Source organism: Ruditapes philippinarum, unplaced genomic scaffold (genome assembly GCF_026571515.1).
Source record: "Ruditapes philippinarum isolate M1 unplaced genomic scaffold, ASM2657151v2 ctg16817_1_1_1_1, whole genome shotgun sequence".
Classification (NCBI taxonomy): Eukaryota; Metazoa; Mollusca; class Bivalvia; order Venerida; family Veneridae; genus Ruditapes; species Ruditapes philippinarum.
The window spans coordinates 1-23,144 of record NW_026860054.1 but is presented as its reverse complement, the minus strand read 5'-3'; the positions used below and the strand labels follow the sequence as shown (position 1 = coordinate 23,144).

Below are 23,144 nucleotides of genomic sequence, written 5' to 3'. Positions count from 1 at the left end.
TTCTTTGGTCAGTTGAGTATCTACGCTCAATTGTCAGGTTATTTCGCGACCCGGATCATGTTCACAAAGTTCTGAACGATATTTCAATGTTTCTTTAACTCGAATCATTGAATACTTATACTGTTTACTGTTAGATATATAGTTGATAAACAACCACACAAATCACGGAAATGACAGAGCAGATTTCAAGTAAAGGAAAGGTAATATCTCATCACACTGTTAAAATGTTTACATGTCTATCCATAACAATATCAATCCAATTCGAGTTCAGAAGGTCAAAAATATAGGTCATCGAGGTAATGCATACTTAAAGCATATCCGATTGGTTAACGCTTTGGTCTCAAATAAATTTTGAGGTCAATAGGTCAAGGTCAAAGTGAAGCGTTAAATAATTGTTTTTTTTTTCAAGAACACCAGTCACCCTAGGCATAAATTATTGAAACACATATTTTTATAATAAAATATATTTGTTCTATGTAAGTCACCGAGGTTCTTGCATTACATATAATTATATTTCTTTTATTCAGAATATATTGTTTCTGTTTTTTTGTTGTTTCTGTGTTTTGTTGTTGTTTTTTGTTGTTGTTGTTGTTTTTTCATTCTTTCTCGTAATTACCTTTTTTCCATTCATATATTTTCCCATTTCTTTCAGCAATTATTAATTTTTTTGTTTTCTTTTTTGTTAATTGTTTAAATAAAACGTTTTATTATTGCCATAGTTAGCATGTGATGGCTGACATACCGATTGCAAATACTGTACATATTAAGGAAAAGTGATAAAATCATCAAAACTATGCGTATTTAAAAAAAAGATGCGGGTCACTGCATAAACTCATTAAAGATATGAATTTTATGTAAGGTGTACATCAAGTTTTATAATTAAAGTACACGGTGCAACCCTTCAACAAGGTGGATTTCAGAATATTTACTGGTATTTTGTAAGTACTTTTTTTAATTTTTTTTTTTTCAGATTTTTTATTATTATGAAATGATATTGATTCAGAAGATCGTTATAAATTTATCGGTGGACATTTTCTAATGATTTTGAATAAACTAATTTTACCGTTAATTTTGCATTTTTTTAATTGTTTGTAAATCATGGTTTATTCGAAGATAATATCAATGTTTGTTGATATTTGTATTCAATGTTCTTTACATCTGTGAATTTAACTCGCTGTAAGGTAAACATTTGAGTTATAAGTTTTACTTCTTTCTTTTCTTAAAATATTTTTTTTTATTGTATATGTCAACGATAGGTCAATTTTTCCTTAGTATTTAAAATATCTATAAAAGAATAGAAATGTATCATTTGGATATTCTTTGAACTGTTGCTTGACAAAACAATGCTAATGATAAAGTTCTAAGTTATTTAGAATAAACATTTACTTGTATATGATGAATAATGATATTTTGTTCTAGAACATTTTATTATCTGCTATATAAATATATGTAATAACGCATTATGTATCTCACATTTGCCAACAACTTCCATTGTGGCGCTGTTGTATGTCGCAACGTCGCTTAATGTCGCACCTACCGCTTAATGTCGTGCTATTTCCACTAAATGTCGCAACCGCCGCTAAATGTATCAACATACTTTTGCGTTGTATATCGCAATGATGACGTTAAATGTCGCACCATTTTCCCTTATCGTTAAATGTCATAACACTATAAAAGTTAAATGTTAAAGCAATATCTTAATTAATGTTAAACATTTGGTATTATGTATACATAAACGTTATGTAAGGGATATTGGCACTAGTTATCTATCAGACAGTAAATGATTTGCTGTGATGTAAATAATAATTGGTTGAAAATGAAGTCATCTTAGTCGGTATTATTATTATGCCAAAGAGCCTCTTGGTGATAAAACACATTTGTTTTTCGGTTTTTCATTAAGCAGCCCAGATGTCGTGGATTTGAGCTACGACATCAGCTTTTAAATTAGATGGATCTAACACACTTAGAAGTTCATTCTACTAGAAATATTTAATTAATCAGAATGTTTATATTTTGTGTCGGCCTTTCAACTATAGCTACAAGCATGTTTCCCTGCGGTTTTCAGTATTACAGGTAATATACTACATGTATATATATTAATATTTTGCCACAATCAGATATTAACAGTTTAACAAATTTGATTGATGAATCATGCAAAATATCAACTCATTGCGTCTTTTCAGACATCCAAACTAGCTCGGTTAAAGTGAAAATGCTACAGTTGTAGGCTATCAATTATGACTGAAAATGCCCTGAAAGTGGCTGACATTCTGACCGAAATTCGAGATCACTCTTTTTTTTTCTTATTCGTATCTTAATATTTTTCCACAACTGAAGCTTTAAACTATTATTCGTTATATTTTTCTCATGACAGAAAATATGTTACAGGTGCATCAGAACAGTAAAAAGAATTTTAAAAATGTACAATATAATTTGTTTAAATTTTTTATGACTTCTTATCAAAAGCAATTGTGAAATATGACCGAAAGGGTTTTATACGAACAAGAACAGCTTAAAAAAATATTTCAAAGAAACGTAAGTATGAAACTAAACACTTCCTGCGTCACTGCATCGCGTTGTTTAATTAACAAAAATGCCAAAATTATTTTAGAATTGCTAAAGTTTTAAGTAGCCGCCTCAATTTTATTCCTAATATTAAATTAAATTAAATGGAAAAGTATGTTTTGTAGATTTATCAACAGATTTATCAAATATATTAAAGAGATTTACTCACATTACAGTATTTTACATTGTAACGCCCCTGAAGTTTTTCCTAAAAATGGATTTGTTTTTTAAATCAAGATTTAGTAAAATTTCAGCAGAATTACAACTTTTTATCTCATATTTTTTTTTTTTTTTTTTCAAAATGAAAAAAAGTAATATCAAACTATCCTTTTTTGAGCAGTGAAATAATTTAAACATAAATATATCTTAGACACATATTTTCGAATATTAATGTGTTTCAAATATACGTTAAAGATGCGTTAACACGTGGTTTTTTCCGAATTCAATAATGAACTCCGTATAAATTCAGACAGATTTGTAATCGTATATACAAAAACTTCACCGAAACAACGATTTTATATATTTTGTAATATAAATTATTCAGCCTTGGCCCGCTTGAATCGAAATAATTAAGAGGGCGTTAACATCCGGGCATTCTGATCAGGCTTATTCATTGCTATAATATAGTTGCATATTTTTTTGTATTTTGATATTGAAATTAAGATTCAATATCAATAACAATGTTCAAAATATTTGAGAAATTGTAAAAATGATAGGCATGGTATACAGATAAAACACTTATTTTAATTCTAAGTTTCTCATTTAGTTAAAAAAATGATGATGTACGAATTTAAGTGTATAGTGGTATATATATATCTGTAGGAATAATATTGTTTGTTTTTTTTTTCTCTTTTTTTTTTAAAGGAATACTTCTAATATGCTTGTTTAAGATACAATGTAAATATTGTAGTAAATACAATAACACTTTTTTGATAAACGGACAAAACCCTTCTTTAAACAGAAGCATAATATTTTGTTTCGGAACGATTTACTTTGTTTACGTACAATGTTCTTGTTATCAAATAACAGAGGCATTCAATGTTACAACTCTTTTGAGAGTCCCCATAAGATTATGAAAACAATATGATGTTAATAGATATTATAGAAATAGTTCATAAGATATAGCTTTATACCCTTTAGATAAGTAGTTAATGATACCAAGAATGAAAATGAACTTCATAGTTTATATTATTCTTGAAATCCAACTGTGTTAAGTACTTCTACATTTTGTTTTTATCCGACTTAATGAATACAAAGAATATGAATTGTATAAATGAATTTTATGACTTATACATTTGTTTCGTGCCGTTTCGATATTCAGTAAAGTAAGAGCTGAATGTTCTGTTGAATTTTGTGCCGGCTCGACCTTAGGGAGGCTTAATATAGTACTAAATTTCTCGTACATGCATGAATATGAAAAATGGTAAATGCATATCATTAAATGAAATAAACTAGTGAGAGTGTAATACAACACATGTAATATATACAATCATTATATAACTTTAAACAATACAACAAGGTGGTCTTATATAGCATTATCCGGCATTCAATGAATCATATCTTATTTTAAAAGCTTTGTTACAATATATAGCTAATTTTGTTAACACATACTTTCATTCTGAATTCAGCAATTCTAAGAATTTAAACATGCTAGGGTTTCTTGTAAAATAGTTGGATATATATTGTTTCCTAAGAGAATCATACAAAGTACAAATCAATACAAAGTGATATTCATCTTCGATGTCATTATTGTTGCAAATAGTACATTTCCGGTCATTTCTATCAATATTATTGTGTCTACCTGTTTTTATGAATAAATTGTGAGATGATAATCTAAGTTTAGCTAATATATTTCTTAATTTCATAGAGTCAACAATATCCAGGTATTTAGACCTGCTAAAATCGGTTTTGATATGTTTATACAAATACAAAGAAGAACAAATATGTACACTAGAATGCCAATTTGTGATATAAATATCTTTTTAACGACCATGTAGGACTGGTATAAATATATGAATCTTAACTGATTCTGGATACATCCAAACATCATTAAAACTTTGCAAAAGTGCTTTGACTTTAGACAACCAATTTACAGTATTAGACTTTGACTCTATCTCCAATCTCTGACAATTAACAATATAATTTATTATACAATTGCTTGTTTTATTTTGATATATTTTTATAAAATATTTAACAATTCTTACATGACGTGAAATATATAATGGAAATCAGCCTACTTCTGCAAACAATGAAATAGTATTTGTTGACATTTTCACATTAAGCAACCATTCACAGAACTTCCTATGTACAATTTCCAAATTGTCCGATGGTATGCTACCCCATACCTCACAACTATAATTTAGAATTGGTAGAACATATGCATCAAACAGGTTGAACATAATATCAATGGGAACTTGTTTATCTCTTGTTATATTAAATAATGAGCTCATAGCCCGTAGTGCTTTGCCTTTTAGTGTATTGGTCGCTGGTATGAAAGAACTTCCGCTAGACAAAACAATACCTAGGTAATTAAACGTTTTTACAATTTCTATATTTAAATCCATATATCCCACGCCCGTTTAACTCACAACGAGTGAAAAATGTCCATCGGTAAAAATGTTGTGAGCAAGACAAGCGCAGTGCATGTAAGGTTTTAATATGTAATTCAGATGGCGAAAATATAATTTTCAATCTACCACAGCAATTAAAACGTTTTTGCACAGCAGCATTTCTTTGCAAGACGTTGTGCATACCCAAAGGGAGGCATATTAGTTTTGAACTGTCCGTCTTTCAGTCCGTCAATCTAGCCGAAAACATTTACAATTGGCCATAACTTCCTTATTAGTAAACGGATTTGATTCATTTTTGAACACAACATCCCTTAGCACCTTCCTACGGACCTGTATTTTTTACCTTTTACCTTGACCCCTGAATGGCCTTTACCTTTAAGGTCAAATTGTCCAAAAACATTATAGATTGGCCATAATGTCCTGGCATAATATTTAGGCACAACACATCTTTTGACAAGGCCTTTCAACTATTCTATATTCTTTTGACCTTGACCCTTGAATGACCTTCACCTTGAAGGTCAAATTGTCTAAAAACTTAAAAATTGGTCATAACTTCCTTATTAGTATACGGATTCTACTCATATTTTGAAACAACACCCCTTTAGGCAAGACATTCAAACTGATCTGTATCATTTTACTTTGTACCGTGAATGACCTTCTAGAACATCCAAAAACTTTAGCATTGGTCATAACCGCTTTATAAATAAGTGGAATAAATTATATTTGGACACAATGCCCCTTTGGAAAAGACCTTCCAACTGACCTATATTTATTTCACCTTGACATTGAATTACCTTCACATTGAAGATCTTATTGTCCAAAAACAAATAATCTATCTGGTCCATGAATCAAAGGACAAAGCACCACTTCGGGGGCATTGTCAACTCACCGTGATAGTTCCTGTTTTACATAACTTGGTCAGTCTTCAGCTCAGGATAAACACATGTATGTGTGTATCAAACAGATTGTGAAATTGTTGAAATATTCATCAACTCCCCGTGATGTTCACTCATGTCATACTAGAGTTTCTTGCATCTCAGACAGGATTATCTACCGTTGCTAGAAAAACTCTGTCTTACACCCCCCATGTAAGACAAGTCGTGTGCTTTAAATGACGTCACTGACACGCGACTTTTATGAATGAATCGCGTTCTTAGGATGACGTCATTTTTCCGTTATGAATGAAGTTGTATGTTCATACGCTACTATAATAAAAAAGTGCGTAATGAGAATATCAGTTTTCATAATTTCTGTTCCGAAAAAAATTGACATGTAATATGCAAGAAAAAGAATCAAACACCGGCTGTTGGTACAGACAGGAATATCTAGCTCTCGGGTAACTGTTTAGCGGAAACTCGGCAGAGCCTCGTTACCGCTGTAAACAGTTACCCTCGAGCTAGATATTCCGGTCTGTAACGGCAGCCGGTGTAAGATTTTTAAAATACGAATTAAAATACCTGATTTACCTCCACTGATTAGTTCTTCTGTTGATCTGATGACTTGTGAATATGAAGAATAATTTTCAAAAAAAGAAAAAAAAAAGAACTATTGCAAAGAAAAACTATTGTACAAAAACGTTTTGATTGCTTTTGGTAGATTGAAAATTGTATTCTTGCCATTTGAATTGCATATTAAAACCACACAAGCACTGCGCTTGTCTTGCTCACAACGAGGTTATGGTGCTCACAACGAGGATTAAAGCAAAAAAGTGTATGTCTTCGTTTCTATGAAGACTTTCAGATGATAATTTACGCTGAAGACTTGTGGGCATCTGTTTTAGGTTAGAATACAAAACGTCACCAGAATCGACGTTTTCAATGTTAAATTAGGTCCTAAGAGAAGTTGTCTCCAGTTTTCCAGCTACCCCGAGTGACTGCGTCGCACGATATTTCTATCAACTTGTCCATCAACAGGCAATATCTTTACATGTGCATACTCGGAAAACACATCGCTAGCTAACTGCATTTCGATATTTTTACATAAATGTCTGTAATCTTAAAAAATTATGAAAAACTCACTTTGTTTATCGTGTCACACGTCAAAGATGGGTGCTCACAACGAGGAACGGAAGTTGCTCACAAGATTTTTACCGATGGACATTTTTCACTCGTTGTGAGTTAAACGGGCGTGTATCCACTTATAACGGTGGCACATCTACGTGTCAGAATGAATACATCTGAGAAATTGTAAAAATAATACGCATGGCCGCATCTGACATATAAAACAACTATTTGTTTATAAGTTTCTTTTTAGTTAAAAATGATAAGTACAAATTAAAGTGTATACTAATATACGACTGCAGCAAAAAAAAATTTGAATTTGGAATAAAAAAAAAAAAAAAAAAAAAAAAAAACAGATCATACGACAAAGCTTGAATGTCGGGTTTACTATTTTGATGACACAACAATCCAGCTACACATTTGCTGAAAGTTTAATTAATGTCAATCTCCTTGCCCATAGTGCCCATAGTTGTTTTTTTTATATTAATTTATTTTTTTTTTTGCAAATTTAGCGTTGCCGAATATTTTGTAACATCGATTATCTCATAGCAATGTTAAAGCTTAAATTTAATCTTAATTACATAACAAAATTTCTAAATTGTCAAAAATCATATTCTATATGTTCTCTGGATCGGAAAGATGCGATAGCTTTTGCGCAAAACACTCAATTATACATAAAATTTAAAACATCAAAAAAAAAAAAAAAAAAAATCACATCAAAACGAAAAAGTGGTACGTACATACCTGTCGAAAAATATCTTTCCAAAACTGTTAAAGTGACAACATAGGACAGTTTTATGCCCGAAAGGTCACCTGTACGCAAAATTAAAAAAAAATCGTGTGAATTATAAGTTATGGACATTTTTTCTGAACTAAAACTTTGCTATAAGAAGGGCTCTTTTTCAGAAATAAGGAAACTTTAAATTTCCTATAATATCATCATTACGAAAAATGTTTTCCTATTGATAATTATTAAGAAATAATCAAAACATTCAGGTAACAAATTACATGTACAAGTCTTCAGAATAATTGTTCAAAATATCCCTTAAATTTACCACAATGTGGGACTTTTTGTCTTACTTTTTCAAGTATATTGGTTGATCTTGCAATATAAAAAATACTTCTAGTAGTTTTTATTGTATTAAACTTTTGAAAATATCTGTTACCATTTTTGCTATTAAATTTGTCTTTATTTAGCAAATATCTATCTACAATTGTTATATTATTAAAACAATCAATGTTTTATTTCCATAGGGGATCTGAGAGATGCATAAATGATATATAATTATAAAATATTGCGTGGGAGTCATCAACAAAACAAGAACCCGCGTCCGTTACCCAAATCATTTTCCTCCCTTGTACTGAAAAAGAAAATGACCAGTCGACATTCAACGTGCCTAATATTCACATTTTCAAATAAAGAAATTCTTTGACCCTTAAATCTTTGCTAAATCGACATTATTTCATCAACTTCTTAAAAAATACAAACTTTGCGTAAATGTCACCCATAAAATAATTGTCGACATTTAAAATTCCGGTTGAATTTTTGAGTGTTTGTAAAAAACTAAAATCACAGGGGTGGAAAATAAGGTATAGGCGACAACAATTCTTTATTCCGCGTAGGCTGCAGCAGGTCTCGTATGTAAGTATAAGGGATTTAATAAAGAATTACCTGAAAAACACATTACAGCGAGGACAGGTGTTTAGGCCGCCATATTGTCAGTACGCGATACCGTAAAAGTCACGTGATTCCCTACCGTGTTATAGGCCGAGGGAAATACTCTTCTGTGCACAACCTCCATCACGTAAATTGAACCACGTGTTTTCAGAATACATGTTTATAATGGCTCTGTATTTATTAACATGTACTCACTGTAATTGTTTTTGTGATTTGAATTCATTATGGATTTTTTTTGTGTGTGGAAAAATGATGATGATGATTATTTTTATTTTGTTTTTAGTTTTTTAGTGGTTGTTTTACATATGTCCTATACAAACCAACACTCTCTAATACATGTATTCAACGTTTTGAGTACTTAATTGTTGTACAAATATGCAGTCATTTATCATTGGCTTTATGAGTTAAAATAAAGAGGTCATTAACTAGCAATGTACATAAGTGCAAATAAGAAGTAATATAAAATTTAATAGAACGTTAAATTGACAGTTTTTAAAACATTTTCACCCTTCTCTAAATAAGTATGCGCTCATGAATATTTTTTAATTTGGTTTTAGATAAAACATAACTAACCGTGCATTTCGCTTTTGACCAAAGCATTGCACAGTTTCGGCGTTACCTTTACGTTAGTTTCATTTCCCTGCGTAACTGGGTATGCACGGCGTAGCTTTAGTAAAACCATAAAAAAAACGTTTGGCATCGTAAAAAGTCAGTAATGTTCTCTCATACCATGCGTTCGTTCTTTATTCGACAAACTGGTTCACCAGGGAAGAACAAATATGAAAAATCAAAAACATTGTGAAGTATGGTGGCTGATTTGTGCCATTTCGTCTTTTCGCCCCGCGACCCCGACAAGCGAAAATTCAAGAATCAAGAGGTTAAAATGACGGGAAAGCGGAGAGAAAACACGCCAATTGGCGGCACGCGGGGCCAAAATTCGTGATTTAATTGTAATACGGCGGGCCGCGAAGCAAATATTTATAGTTATAAGACGTTAGATAGCGTGTTGTGGTTCGCGCTCCCGCCAAATTAGTCTTAAAATCTCGGCTTTTCTCTTCGCGCTCCCGCTATTTAGCGTGTTTTCGTTCTGCACCCTTGCAATTTTAGTAGTTAAAATCTGTATTGTCGATGCTGATAAGCGTGGCGGGGTCGCGGGGCGAAAACACGAATGGCACAAATCAGCCATCAAAGTGAAGTGTATTATTAAAGGAAACTTTAAAACAACCTTTGTATACTGCGAAAGGTAGTTCTTATATTGATTCACACATTTTGTTCCTTTGGTTTACATTTGCACATTGGCAATATTGTTTTTTATTTAAAGGGAAACAACTCAACTCAAATGATGAATGGAACAATCTTGGTACTAGCGCTGGCTATGTTTGGGTGTTGCAACGGGTATGCATCAGGCCCGCCTCTATCAGTCTGTAGAAATATGACACCTAAACACCCGTTTGAACCACAGACCATTCCCTCTCCCTTTACATTCACATTGAATGTCACAACTTACCGGCCGGGTGACGTCATCGAAGGTAAATCTATAAATAACCTTTATCAAAAACGCTCTGAAATACTACTCTATGCATAGAAATACGTATTACAAATATAGAAAACATATTTCTTGTATATTCCCCGTGATATACCTTCGAATTTAGAACTGTACTCTTACAATGGCACTAAGCTTTTAACCGTAGTGTTTTCTTTTTCTACAATTTGTAAATCAGCAGCCGTGATTTTTCATGTTAATTATTGTTAATAAAAGACAGACTATAGTGTCAATTTTAATATTTCTTTCAATATTTGTATTGATTTTCAACCCAGATTACGTGGCATCTTATATTTTTTCTGGTTTTTATTAATATGAAAATAGTATTGTTTCGCTGTTTTCACTTCAGTATTTCTTAACTCTTCTGGTGACTGGTTTATGGAGGGAACATTGATACAGATGCGTGTGAATAGTTCAGGTTGTAGGCAAGATGTTCCTGCAGTCGGAACATTTTCTACTGTTGACAACGACGTATTTCTGGAAGAGTTTAGTTGCTTCAACATGACTGCGGTATGTCAAAAGTACAGCGTTGGGACAAGAATACAGTGCCTGAATATAATGTGATTAAAACCAACTCCTAAATTGATATACTGTAAAAATAAGAAATTTAATATTATAAGTCGTCCTTGAATAACGACGTCTTTCCTTCAGCCATGTTGATAAAACATGACGTAAGCGTACTTGATACGACCGGGGGTATGATCGTTCATAAATTGTAAAACGGCACCCTGGACTTAAGTCATGAAAATTTTAGTCGTAGGATTTATGATTTACTTCTTTTTTTAAACATTCATTTGCAAAGCAATGAGCTACGGTGATCGAAAGACACCATTGTAACACCGCACTTTGGGGTCAAACGCACTTTGGCGTCCAACCCCAAAGTGCGTTAAACTTCGCACCGCAATTTGGGGTCCAACGCACTTTGGGGTCAAAATCGAGAAATTGACCCCAAAGTGCGTCAATATGCTACATATCAACGCACTTTGGGTTCAAGAGGTCTAAAGGTGTCATATGAGTTCTGCTTAAATACTGAGTACTGACTTATTTTCTATCTGCGATATTGGAATATTTGGATGGAGTTCAAGATGGCGGTCAATACTTAATGATGCTTAAGTGATAAAAGTTTCATTAATTTTACCACTTGAAATATCTAAAAATTGTGTTCATATAACAAAATTACGATGGCATTAAAGTGACATTTGCATTTTTTTGTTTTTTGTTTTGTATACATATTTTATTTTAGTTTTGCATACAAATTTTCAGTTTTGCATACATATTTTTTTAGTTTTGCATTCATATTTTATTTTTTGTTTTTCGTAAATATTTTATTTTTGTTTTTCATACATATTTTAGCCAGTCAAAACAGCCTTCAAATCTCATAACAGCCCATAACTAGCAGTGGTTTTGTCACATTTCGGCCCATTTTTGGAATCGGCCCAGTCATTTTCGGCCCGGCAAGTCTGGTTTCGGCCGACCCTTTTCGGCCCATTTTTTTTATATTATATCTATTTTATATAATTATTGTTTTTATGATTACACTTTTATATAAGTGTCTACTTGGAAAGGGCTGTTGATTGGTGATCAGTTATTATTCCATGCACCACTCAACCCCACCCCCTGAGAATTGAGAATTATAAAACTTAGGTGAATTCTTTAGCACATCCAGATAATGTGCAGAACTTATATGCCAGGTGTGCCGGCTCAAGATCGAGGTGACACCTACAGGTCAAAGGATAAAGACTTGGGTTCCATTTCCGCTCCTTATCTCCGAAACCCCATGAAGGATTTTAAGGCACCTTGTGACAAATGTTTACCACATGGAGACCATATCCAAAATATTTCTTTGTGTTACCGCGGACTATGTATATACTATTTTTTTGATACCTCCAAAAATGAAAATGTTGGTATTTGCAAATGGCAAATGGCATGTCATTTACAGACGGCGAAGTGTTTGAAAATGGTGTTTTACAAATGGTGTAATTATCCAAACCTCTACTTTGCAAATGGCGTCATGTAAAAATATGTACGAAAAAACAAAAATAAAATGTGTACAAAAAAACTAAAATAACATATGTCACAATATATACAAATGACACTTTTATGCCACCGTTCAAAATACTCTAGAACAGAAATTGTGTATTCCTAGAATTAAAAGATACTGCGAAAAATTTCCCGTTCTGTCGGTCATTTACTTAATAACTTTTGGTGCCATATTGAGCCCCATTTTAAATATGTGTTCTGGTGAAACATCAAGACTTTCGATAGGGCTATAAATAGTGATTTTAACAAATACATTATTAAGCTTATCAACAAACTTAAGGGTTTTTGTGAGCTCCGTAACAACCGTTCGCCAGAGGCTTTTTTTATGGGAAATCTTATATACTTCTTTAGAAAGAGCAAACATGAATTTTATAATGTTACAATAATGGTATCAGAAAATGTAAGATGCTTGTTACCTGAATAATGTAGCGATAAATGTGAAATTATTTGTCATAAAAGTAGTCAAAACACTGTAGTATTTGACTTCCTTATAAAATACTAATTCACTATAACTGTATTCATCATTGCCAAAAAGCAACAGATGGTTCAGGTAATTGGCCAATGTGTATTTTTTTTAATAATATAGAAGAACATCAAAATAAAAAAGCTTTGAAGAAAAACAAATAAAAGCATAATGGACCTTTAAAACCGGGGGGGGGGGTAGATACCCCACAATTCCCGCTATACCCATAGTGAGAATTTTACATTTTTCCGCTCTTAATGTGCGACTACTTAAATAGTTGATATCTTTAGTACTGCCTGTACTGACTTCTACTTAAAGCCGCATCTCTTATATGTCACATTTAGCTAAATAAATGGCTCTTTCAATATATTATTAGGCACATTTTTTACTGAATTGTCTTACTAAGATTTCCAAGAATTTATACCTTTGTCTATGCTAAGACTATCATATTTCTATAAAATGTGTAAATAAATTAATGAAAGGTGTACATTCTTTTAAAATAAATGGAAAATTTGAGAAAAAAATATTTTAAGCTTAATGATTGATACAAATTCTTTATTTGGTGATTTATTTGGTGAAAGTTTATCACTTACTAATCAAGACCATTTTAAATCCCTATTGATTCTACTATAATTCAGGGCACATGTTTGTGTCTATTTAATATCTTGATTTTTTGTTTACCATTGGCTTTGACTACAATATATTATTTAAAACATGATGAACATTAATTTTCTATGACCCAAAAGTGCGGTCGTTTGCCTGATGTTAAAAAATGCATATGTACCTGTTTAACGCACTTTGGGGTCGAAATTGAACCCCAAAGTGCGTAACGCACTCTGGGGTCGGACCCCAAAGTACGTAACGCACTTTGGGGTCGGACCCCAAAGTGCGTTTGACCCCAAAGTGCGGTGTTACACACCATCTTTGTTCCGCCGTTTTAGGATGGTAGAAGACAGATAAAGGGATAGACATTATTGCAAAACACGATAAAAAAGGGATAGTAATAATGGACGGGGAAAATATGACAAACGAAAAACAACATCATTACAACAAAAACCACGAGTAGAAGTAAAGGGCTTTTTAATGATTCAATGATTTAAGGAATCATTCATTCAATCTATTCTATTTTTAACATTATTTCGTCGCCAATAAAATTGATGTCTTATAATAAATAACATAATAATACACTTAGGACTGAATACTTTTTTTTTCATTATAAAAAACGTTTTCATAATTATGAATATCGTTTTATATTACGTAAGATACCGACAAATGGTTTGCTTTGAAAATCCAAGATGGCGGCGTTTCTTTACAAAGTTTAGATACGTGCACAAACACTAATTAAAATCTTTTTCCTCAAACAATTCCAGATATTAGTACCAGAATATAAAATCAGCATGATTGTTCAGTTGTTTTTGTTTGTTAGTTTTTTTGTTTTTGTTTTTAATATATGCACTGATTTTGCAAGAAAATTTAATATATTTTAGAGCGCCCTACGCCACTATTCTCATTTGCATATCTACAACAGAACATTTTACTGGACAGCACCTAAAAGATCAGTTGGTAATGTGTATATAAGGTAAGTAATGTGTACATGTACATACTTTAAATCTGACACTAGTCGTCATTTTATTAAGAATTTTATTTGACGTCATGTACTAATTTTACTTCATGTATTAATTTTCTTTATCACATAAAACAGACGCAGAAGTGTAATGGTTTCACAATTTAATTCAATTCAATATTTTATTTGGCATTAAACTACCTATTGCATATAGCCATTATTACATAATATAGGTAAAGTGAAAGACACTTTTACAATAAATTGTTTCTAATCCAGTTCAAAATGTTTTCAGAGAAGTACACTTAGTGAAATAACACTTTGACGTGACGTCATTTTTGCTATACATATAAACTTATCACATACCCGTGCCGATTTTGCGACTCCATTAAAATAGTATTGCACGGTTTTGCATATATTTTGGCGTGACGTCATTTGCAACATATTTTATAAACTTAATGTTAAGATGCGCTAAATGTTAGCGTTATACTAAAGGCGCGGCAATGAAAAGTGTTTCTTTATCACTTCAACCGGCTTTATTTTTGGCATGTGATTATTAGAATATTAAAGTTCGTGTAAGTTCTTAACTAAATTTATTGAACTCGTTGAATAAAATAATATTATGCTCACTAAAGGCTCGCATATTACATGTAATATAATTTTATTCAACGAGTTCAATAAATTCAGTATTAAACTAACACAAATTACAGCGTTAAATCGCGCCAATGTAAGTGTTACACTATAGGCGCGTCGATAAAAAATGACTATCTTAAACAGTTTAACATCTTGTTTTCTATATGCGATAAATAGAATATTATATTCGTGTAGATTCAATACTAAATTTATTGAACTTGTTGAATTAAACCTAAAATCATTCAATATCCTCTATTAAATACTAAGCATTCCAAATGAAGCTGGAGTTTATAACGTTACCGTGATGCAATGAACATTCATATAACGTTACCGTGACGTAACCATGACGTAATGAGCATGTAATGCTTTCGAGATACATGTATTAAAAATATTTTCATCATTGTGATGATTGGTGTCAGATATATATTATGGCCATTTATCTCTAGCCGCTGATTGAGTAAGGATTTGGGATAAGTAGTTTGTCACTTGTGCAGACATTGGTATTTAAAACTCTTTTGTTGTTTTGGAGTAAAAAACGTCAAGCACACGTATCAATACAACGGTATAAAATTGTTGAAAACCCCCGCTCAATCGATATTACTTCTGAAACACTTGTCTGTTGCGTCTGTTACTTCTATTGTTGAATCAAGCTTTTTTTTATTGTTTAAAATTTTTTTTTTCCAGTGCGACAATTGTAAGAAATCTGAAAACGTTTTGGTTAAACGTGACGTCACATATTATAGAGGCCGAAGAAGCGTGTGGGGCGAAACAAGTTGTTTTTACCTCTGCTGTACTTTTTGTATCATACTTTGCTACAAGAATTCTAACTTAAATATAACAGTCTGATAATGAAAAAGTTGATGAAGTTGATGAAATTATATAAATAGTTGACACTTGGTTAGACAAAAGAGGGAAAAAAGAGTTATATTTACCGTATATAGAATACTCGTAAAATGTTAAAGGGACTCCACTGAGGTTTAAAAGCCTAAAAACATAACATTTGAATTTCTTACATAAATGAGCTGGGGCACTTTAAACAGAAATGTATGCAAAAGTAGTAATGAAATATACTTTGAAATAAATCGAAAATCGTATTTTCATGTTTTTCGTAGCCCGATTTGAGTGAAAAGTGTTTAAACGCTTTTTTATTTTGGGTCTTTTTATTACAATTTGAATAATTATTCTGGAAAAACGAAGTGCTCGAAAGATCTTAAATTTTGCACAAATATTAGTGGTCTAAACCTACATCAAATGGTACATTTATCTGGAAAAAATATTTTAAGCCCCATTATGCCAAAAAACCTCAGTAGAGTCCCTTTATAGTTGTAATGTCTGAAAAACTTCACCATGTATCTAAAGCTGACTGTCACCATACCATCACAATGAGGTGCACATTTGAGCCGCGTCACGACAAAACCAACATAGTGGGTTTGCGACCAGCATGGATCCAGACCAGCCTGCGCATCCGCGCAGTCTGATCAGGATCCATGCTGTTCGCTTACAAACCCTATAACAAGTAGAGAAACCGATAGCGAACAGCATGGATCCTGATCAGACTGCGCGGATGCGCAGGCTGGTCCGGATCCATGCTGGTCGCAAACCCATTATGTTGGTTTTGTCGTGACGAGGCTCATTTGTATATAATTGTACACATTCACGTAATTGTAGGGAACGCTGGAATTATCCTTCAATTAAGATTACTCAAGCTATGCTTAACAATATTAATATGCTTATACCTAAAGTTCATGTACACAAATATTGTAATATTATTGTTTGGGGGAATAAAAAATCATTTTTTATAAATATTATAGTAAAATTGGAAAAACACAGATGTTTGTTATTATTTGAACCTTGAAAATTCAAACAATATAACTACCCTTGTACATTCAACGTCCACGAGTTTTCATGAATAACAGTTTAATGCCATGACAAACAATGCTACCTACTTTGTGACACATCTTTGAAAGTTCATATGTACGAGTTTCACAAAATGATTTTTTTAAATCAAAACAATATCAAGGTTATGTTAAAATGCATTAAAATGCATCTCAGTTGCTTCCAATAGTTTTTTTCAAGCACGGACTCAAACCTGAAATAATCTTTATGTAGCTGCAATTAACCACACCCAAACCCTAATCACAGAGGAATTTCCGCTAAATGGCCGTGCATTGCGAGTTTGACACATTTCCCGCTATTCAAATGGTCAATACACAACCCCATTCTGTGCATTGTGGGGACAGACGGAGAGTAAAACATCTTTTTGCACGCACAAGATTTAAACGTAAAAACTGACATGTGTTTGTAGCGTTTTCTCTTTTTTTCAAGAAAAAGGATCAATAACCATTAGCATAAATATCATTGATACACAGACACACGTTTATGGTTTTGAAAATAATAATCTTAGACTTACAGAAATATGTATTCATCTGGCAAGTATTTCAGTTAATAACAGAGTTTATTTAAAGATTTTATATTAGCATAAAATTCTATTTCAAGGGACGTAATCAAAGAAAATGTAAACACAATAATATATCAGTAGTCTCCCTTGATAATCTCACGATCCATAGGAGATCTTTTTTATCATCGAGCCCGGAAGTAATGAACTTGGCCATGTATATCGAACACATCACGACACCTCACTTTAATGACATTTAATGATATTAGATGAAACGTTACACACTCTGTTGCACACAAAATATCTTTGGTAGACAGTGTTTAAAACGTTTAATTTGAACTATTTGATACACGTTAGAAAAATAGACTACATTTTGTATTTCCATGAATAGCTTTTGAATAGCTTTATAAAAAAACTATCATTTCAGGGCTCTAAAATCTTGTACATCTACAATTGAATATCTTGTTGTATCCAGGAATGCGATTTAGATTTTAAATACACACTGAAAATGACTAAAAACTGAATGGAAAATTACAGTAGGGTGAACGTGTCAGTTTACACGCAAAACGCACGTTACACGCTATACGAACGCACGTTACACGCTATACGAACGCACGTTATACGCACGCAAAACGAAACGAAATACGCAGACGCACGCAAAACGATATACGCTAAACGAAATACGCTAAACGATATACGCACGCTAAAACGCACGCAAAATGAAAACGTTTCTAAACCTTTATTAAAACATCGTAATCATTTTAGGTTTTTACAACTTTAGCTACATGTAGATCGTTTATAGCGATAAATTTTGATTATCATATAGATCTAGATCTATACTGTACTGTATATGGTAGCTAGAAATGTATTTTAAACGAGTTTATGTAAGAACTGAAATGCACTCAACCTAGCACCGAAATTAATTTTTGTCACAGCCTCAACAAATGATTTTTAGAAATATTTATAAGCTATCGTGCGCTAATATCGAAAGTAAAATAGTTAGGATAACGTGTTCCTTTTTATGCGCAATCAAATAAAGAACTATCCCTTGCATTCACTACGTAATCTCTACGTAATAGTCCAACATGGCCGACATTGAATTATGCATTGCAAATTTTTATAAATTTACAGTGCTAACAATTAAATTCAGATGGATTTATGAGGCATATCTATATTTTAAGTGAGGCTGCATCATAAAAAATCGAACTATATAATCTTGAGTGTAAAATAAAGGAATAAACTATTTTGACAGAAGTCACGAAAACAGATTAAAAACACAGGATTCTACCACGGATAACATAAAGGGAAATGGATAACATTAAGGGAAAAGCTTCCAGAATCAGGAATGATTAAATTGCTGGCACAATACGTAGATTTAAGTTGATGTCCTGTATGTTTCATTAGGACATCGCATGATTTATCTTGTCTTGTCGCCAGTAAAATCTTCTCAAAACGAAAGTGAAAGTAGAAATAAACAGTCTACTGAACAGCTGAAATCCAGTGAAATCACATAAAAAGGTAAAATTTCTAGGGCATTACAATATATGAGTATATATAAATATTAAGAACGCAATTTTATTTTAGGTCTGAAACAGTAAAAAAAGTAAAAGAGTAAAAAAATGAGGAAAATAAGGAAACCGGTTGTGATGTAAAGTTATTGGATACAGTATACAAAGACAGCGCAACAAAAAATACTTTTCATATCACTTAAAATTGAAATTTATTGACGTGCGCTTAATATATATTAAAAAGAGGATATTGAATGAGTGTAAGTTCAACGCTGAATTTATTGCACAAGTTGAATAAAATTATATTATGCGACCTCTGGTGAGCATAATATTTACTTTATTCAATGAGTGCAATAAATTCAGTAATGAACATACACAAATTTAATATAATATTCTATTTAATACATACTAAAAATAAAGACCGTTTAAAGTGAAATCAGAGTCATTTTTCTATGACGCGCCTATACAGTTGAGTTCACACTAAACTTCCCACCCTTGTGCACTTCTAGTGCACTAGAGCTGAACTAGAAGTGCACACCGTGTGCACTACTAGTGCACTAGACCATATGACCAGGCTGACCAGGGAAGGTGACACCTAAATGGTTTATTGGATAATTGCATATCAAGTGACAAGGGGGGATCTATTGTTAAGCTGCTGTAAGAAAAACAAAATTTGGGAATATAATTGTGGCCTATTCATGAATATTAATAAGTAAATTTTAAAATAAGCAGTTTTAACATTTTAAGTGATATCATGTGAAAGCTTAAATTAAAAACAAATATATTTATTGTAATCATATTTTTCTTAACCCGTATTTAACTGTAAGTGTAAAATAATACCCCTTAAAATCAAATTTATAGAATTAATAAGGTTATTTGTAAATAATAAATATGCTCCATAATGGATATTTAAATAAGTGTTTTTAAATGGCCATGCATTTCAACTTTTCTAGTGTACAAATTGGAAAATCTGATAATTTTGGCCGAATTAATCTAGTTTGTCATTAATCTAGTTTTTCATAAGCTCAAACAAATCAAGGAAAGGTTTATATTTAAGCTAAAATATTATTTCTATAATATATAACTTAGAGATAATTCCTCATGTTGAATATTGAAAGAGAATATTTAAAAAAAAAATCGATATACTGTGATAATTTAGTATTCAACTGTGTAATGCTTGCATATGTTTTTAAGATATAAATAATTAAAATATTATCCATAAAATAAACAAATTTGATAACTTTATTCAAGATTTCTATATTAAAAATTCAATGTATAATAATAAGGGAATACTTTTATTGAAGAGGAAAATCTCTAGTCATGCTGTGTATTGAGGGACTGTTTTCATTATAATACCACTCTCCTGCTGATAGGAGAGCCTCGGGTAATAACAAAGAACAGTCAATTTTGCAGATTATAAGTATGCATTGAAATTCCCTTGTTTTCTCAAAATGCATATTAGTCATTAGCCTGGGATTCATCAGGCGTTGGATCCCAAGCTTAAGTTAGTCATATAGATAAATGACCATAATTTTTGTATGGTCAAATATACAAAAAAAAATCAAAATGGCAGAATGCGTATTAGATATATTATTGTCTCTAAAGCGGAATTTTCTATATTTATTCATTTATCCACATTTCTTCCCATTCTGAATAATAATAAATAACTTAAGAGGACATTCCTGATGTTCAAGATTGAAAGAGAATATTAATTCATTAATTTTAAAACAATCCATACACTGTGATATTATGTTTTTCAACCATGAAATGCTTGCATTCTTTTTAAAGATATAAATAATTAAAAAAATTCCATGAAATAAATAAAATTGATAACTTTATTCAAGATTTCTATATTAAAGATTTAATGTATAATGGGAATGCTTTAATACAAGAGGAAAGTCTCAAGTCATGCTGTGTATTGGTATTTTTCTGAGAGAGTGACTATTTTCATTACACTGGTCTCCTGCTGATATATAAGAGGGCCTCAGGGTAAATAACAAAAATGCAGATGTATGCAATATTTATTTAAAATTTCCTGTTTTTTTTTTCAAAAATAAAGGTAAGACATAGATAAATGACTATAATGTTTGTATAATCAAATTTAAAAAAATAATCACAATGGCATAAACGCATGTTAGATATCATTGTCAATACTGTCTTTGAAGTGGAATTTTCTAATCTTATCATAAAAAACTGGTTTAATATCAATATCAGTGTTAACTATTCTAGAAAGACCTCATATCAATATTTATCCACATTTTTTGCAATTCTGCATTAAAATTTTCAGCATCTTTTAGTTTCTGAACTTGGAAATGTTAATTTTTTCTATTATAGATTTGACAAATTTGCCTTGTCAGTTTTAACACATTTAGAAGATAATATATTTTAAAGAAAATATTTAAATACATGATTATAAAACCTTGCAACCTCCTATCTGTTTTTTTTTTTTAATAAAATATCATACATGAGCAGAAGACAGTTACAGAAGATTAAAGTGTCAAAAGTCATGCTGTGTATTGGTATTTTATTATAGTACGTACCCTGCTGATAAGAGAGCCCCTTAGGGTAAATAACAAAAGGCAGATGATAAATATAAGTAGGCAATGTAAATTCTGTATGTGCAAATAAATTTCATTACAAGTAGTACAAAAAGAAAACTGAAATATTTTAGCATTTTATAATGAACTCATAAAAATAATCATATTGCATAATTATGTTACAATGCAACTCATAAAAATAATCATATTGCATAATTATGTTACAAAGCATTGAAAAAAAAAAAGATAAAAGATTGGTGTTGTCTCAAGAAATGTAAATGAAATATTTTCTAATCTTTTTGTTAATATCCATGTCAGTTAAAATATACTAATGTCCAACAGGTACATATCCACTAAATCCACAACTCATACATACCACCATTATATGTAAATATTTTTATTTTCAGAATAATATATATCATTTATATAAATCCTAGGTAAATTTTGGTTTGAGAAGGTAAGAGAGATTTTAAATGAGATAAAATTGACAAAATTTAGGCCAATTATAAACATATTAATTATTTAATGTATTAAAGGCTATTTAATGCTTAAAATCATAACCTTTAACTAAAACAATTATAAGATAAGATAATATAAATAATAACTAATTTGTATAATTCCCCCCCCCCCCCAAAAAAAAACAACAAAAAAACAAAAAAAAAACTGAATTTTTTCTTAATTTAAGCATTTCAACGTTTCATAATTATTTCAATACCAGATTATAATAAAATAGAATCAAATTAAATATCAATTACTTTTGTTTATTTATGCACTAACTTATTAACATTAAAGTTATAATTATTTATATTTACGTATTCTAACAATTAAGTTTTAAAGTATAAAATCAGTAAAATTAATGACTGAAAAATTATTGTTCTAATATTTCACGCCATATTTTACAAAGTCCAATGTTCACAACTTCAAATTTATTATGAAAAACTATAATACAGATATCTATATTTATCTATGTTTTTGTAAAAGTCAAATTGTTATTCATCAAAATAAAAAGTAACTGCTTAATATATAAAATAGGTCTGGTGCACTACAAATTGCATTTATGAAGTGCACTAGAAGTTCACTACTAGTGCACTTTGAAGTGCTCTAGTAGTGCACATCTAGTGCACTTTGTGTAATCTTTAGTGTGAACTCAACTGTAGTTTAACGCTAACATTTAGCATGTCTTTACACTATGTTTGTATAACGCTAATGACGTCACATCAAAATATATGCACGGCCGTACAATACCATATTTACGGAGTCGCAAAATCGGCACTGGTGTGTGATAATATAATGCTTTATCACACACCGGTGCCAATTTTGCCACTCCGTAAATATGGTATTGCACATCTGTGCATATAATTGACATGACGTCATTAGCGTTATACAAACATTGTGTAAAGTCACACTTTAAATATGCAGCCTGACTGGGACTTGAGCCCGGGACCCCTTGAATACAGTGTCGAAGCTGACTACCGGCTAAGCTATCAGTCCCCTTGCATACTCCTCCCCTCAATAGTGAACAGTTCTTAGCTGTAGAAATGAAAAAATCAGTTTTACAGTACAGTGTTTTTTTCCTCTACTTTGGGAATGGTGCCCGGTACCAGACTGATATGGAAAAAATGCATTATTTTGACTGAAATTGGGATTTTTT

At 31.4% G+C, this 23,144-nt stretch overlaps 1 protein-coding gene across 1 annotated transcript; it reads left to right on the top strand.

Moving 5' to 3' along the window:
* The first annotated feature begins 860 nt into the window (after positions 1–860).
* Positions 861–16,849, top strand: LOC132758739 (putative defense protein Hdd11). The gene is made up of 5 exons (XM_060750440.1): positions 861–938; positions 10,135–10,342; positions 10,706–10,866; positions 14,347–14,438; positions 15,738–16,849. Exons 2-5 carry the CDS (start codon positions 10,153–10,155, stop codon positions 15,883–15,885), a joined length of 591 nt encoding a protein of 196 aa, XP_060606423.1. The 5' UTR covers positions 861–938; positions 10,135–10,152; the 3' UTR covers positions 15,886–16,849.
* Positions 16,850–23,144: the final 6,295 nt, after the last annotated feature.

What these genes read in the sequence shown, in the direction of transcription:
- LOC132758739 (XM_060750440.1), top strand. Translation starts at nt 10,153, where the DNA reads ATGATGAATGGAACAATCTTGGTACTAGCGCTGGCTATGTTTGGGTGT. An exon ending in GTTGCTTCAACATGACTGCG is followed by an intron (nt 10,867 to 14,346) that starts GTATGTCAAAAG and finishes AATATATTTTAG; the next exon opens with AGCGCCCTACGCCACTATTC. An exon ending in GTTGGTAATGTGTATATAAG is followed by an intron (nt 14,439 to 15,737) that starts GTAAGTAATGTG and finishes TTTTTTTTCCAG; the next exon opens with TGCGACAATTGTAAGAAATC.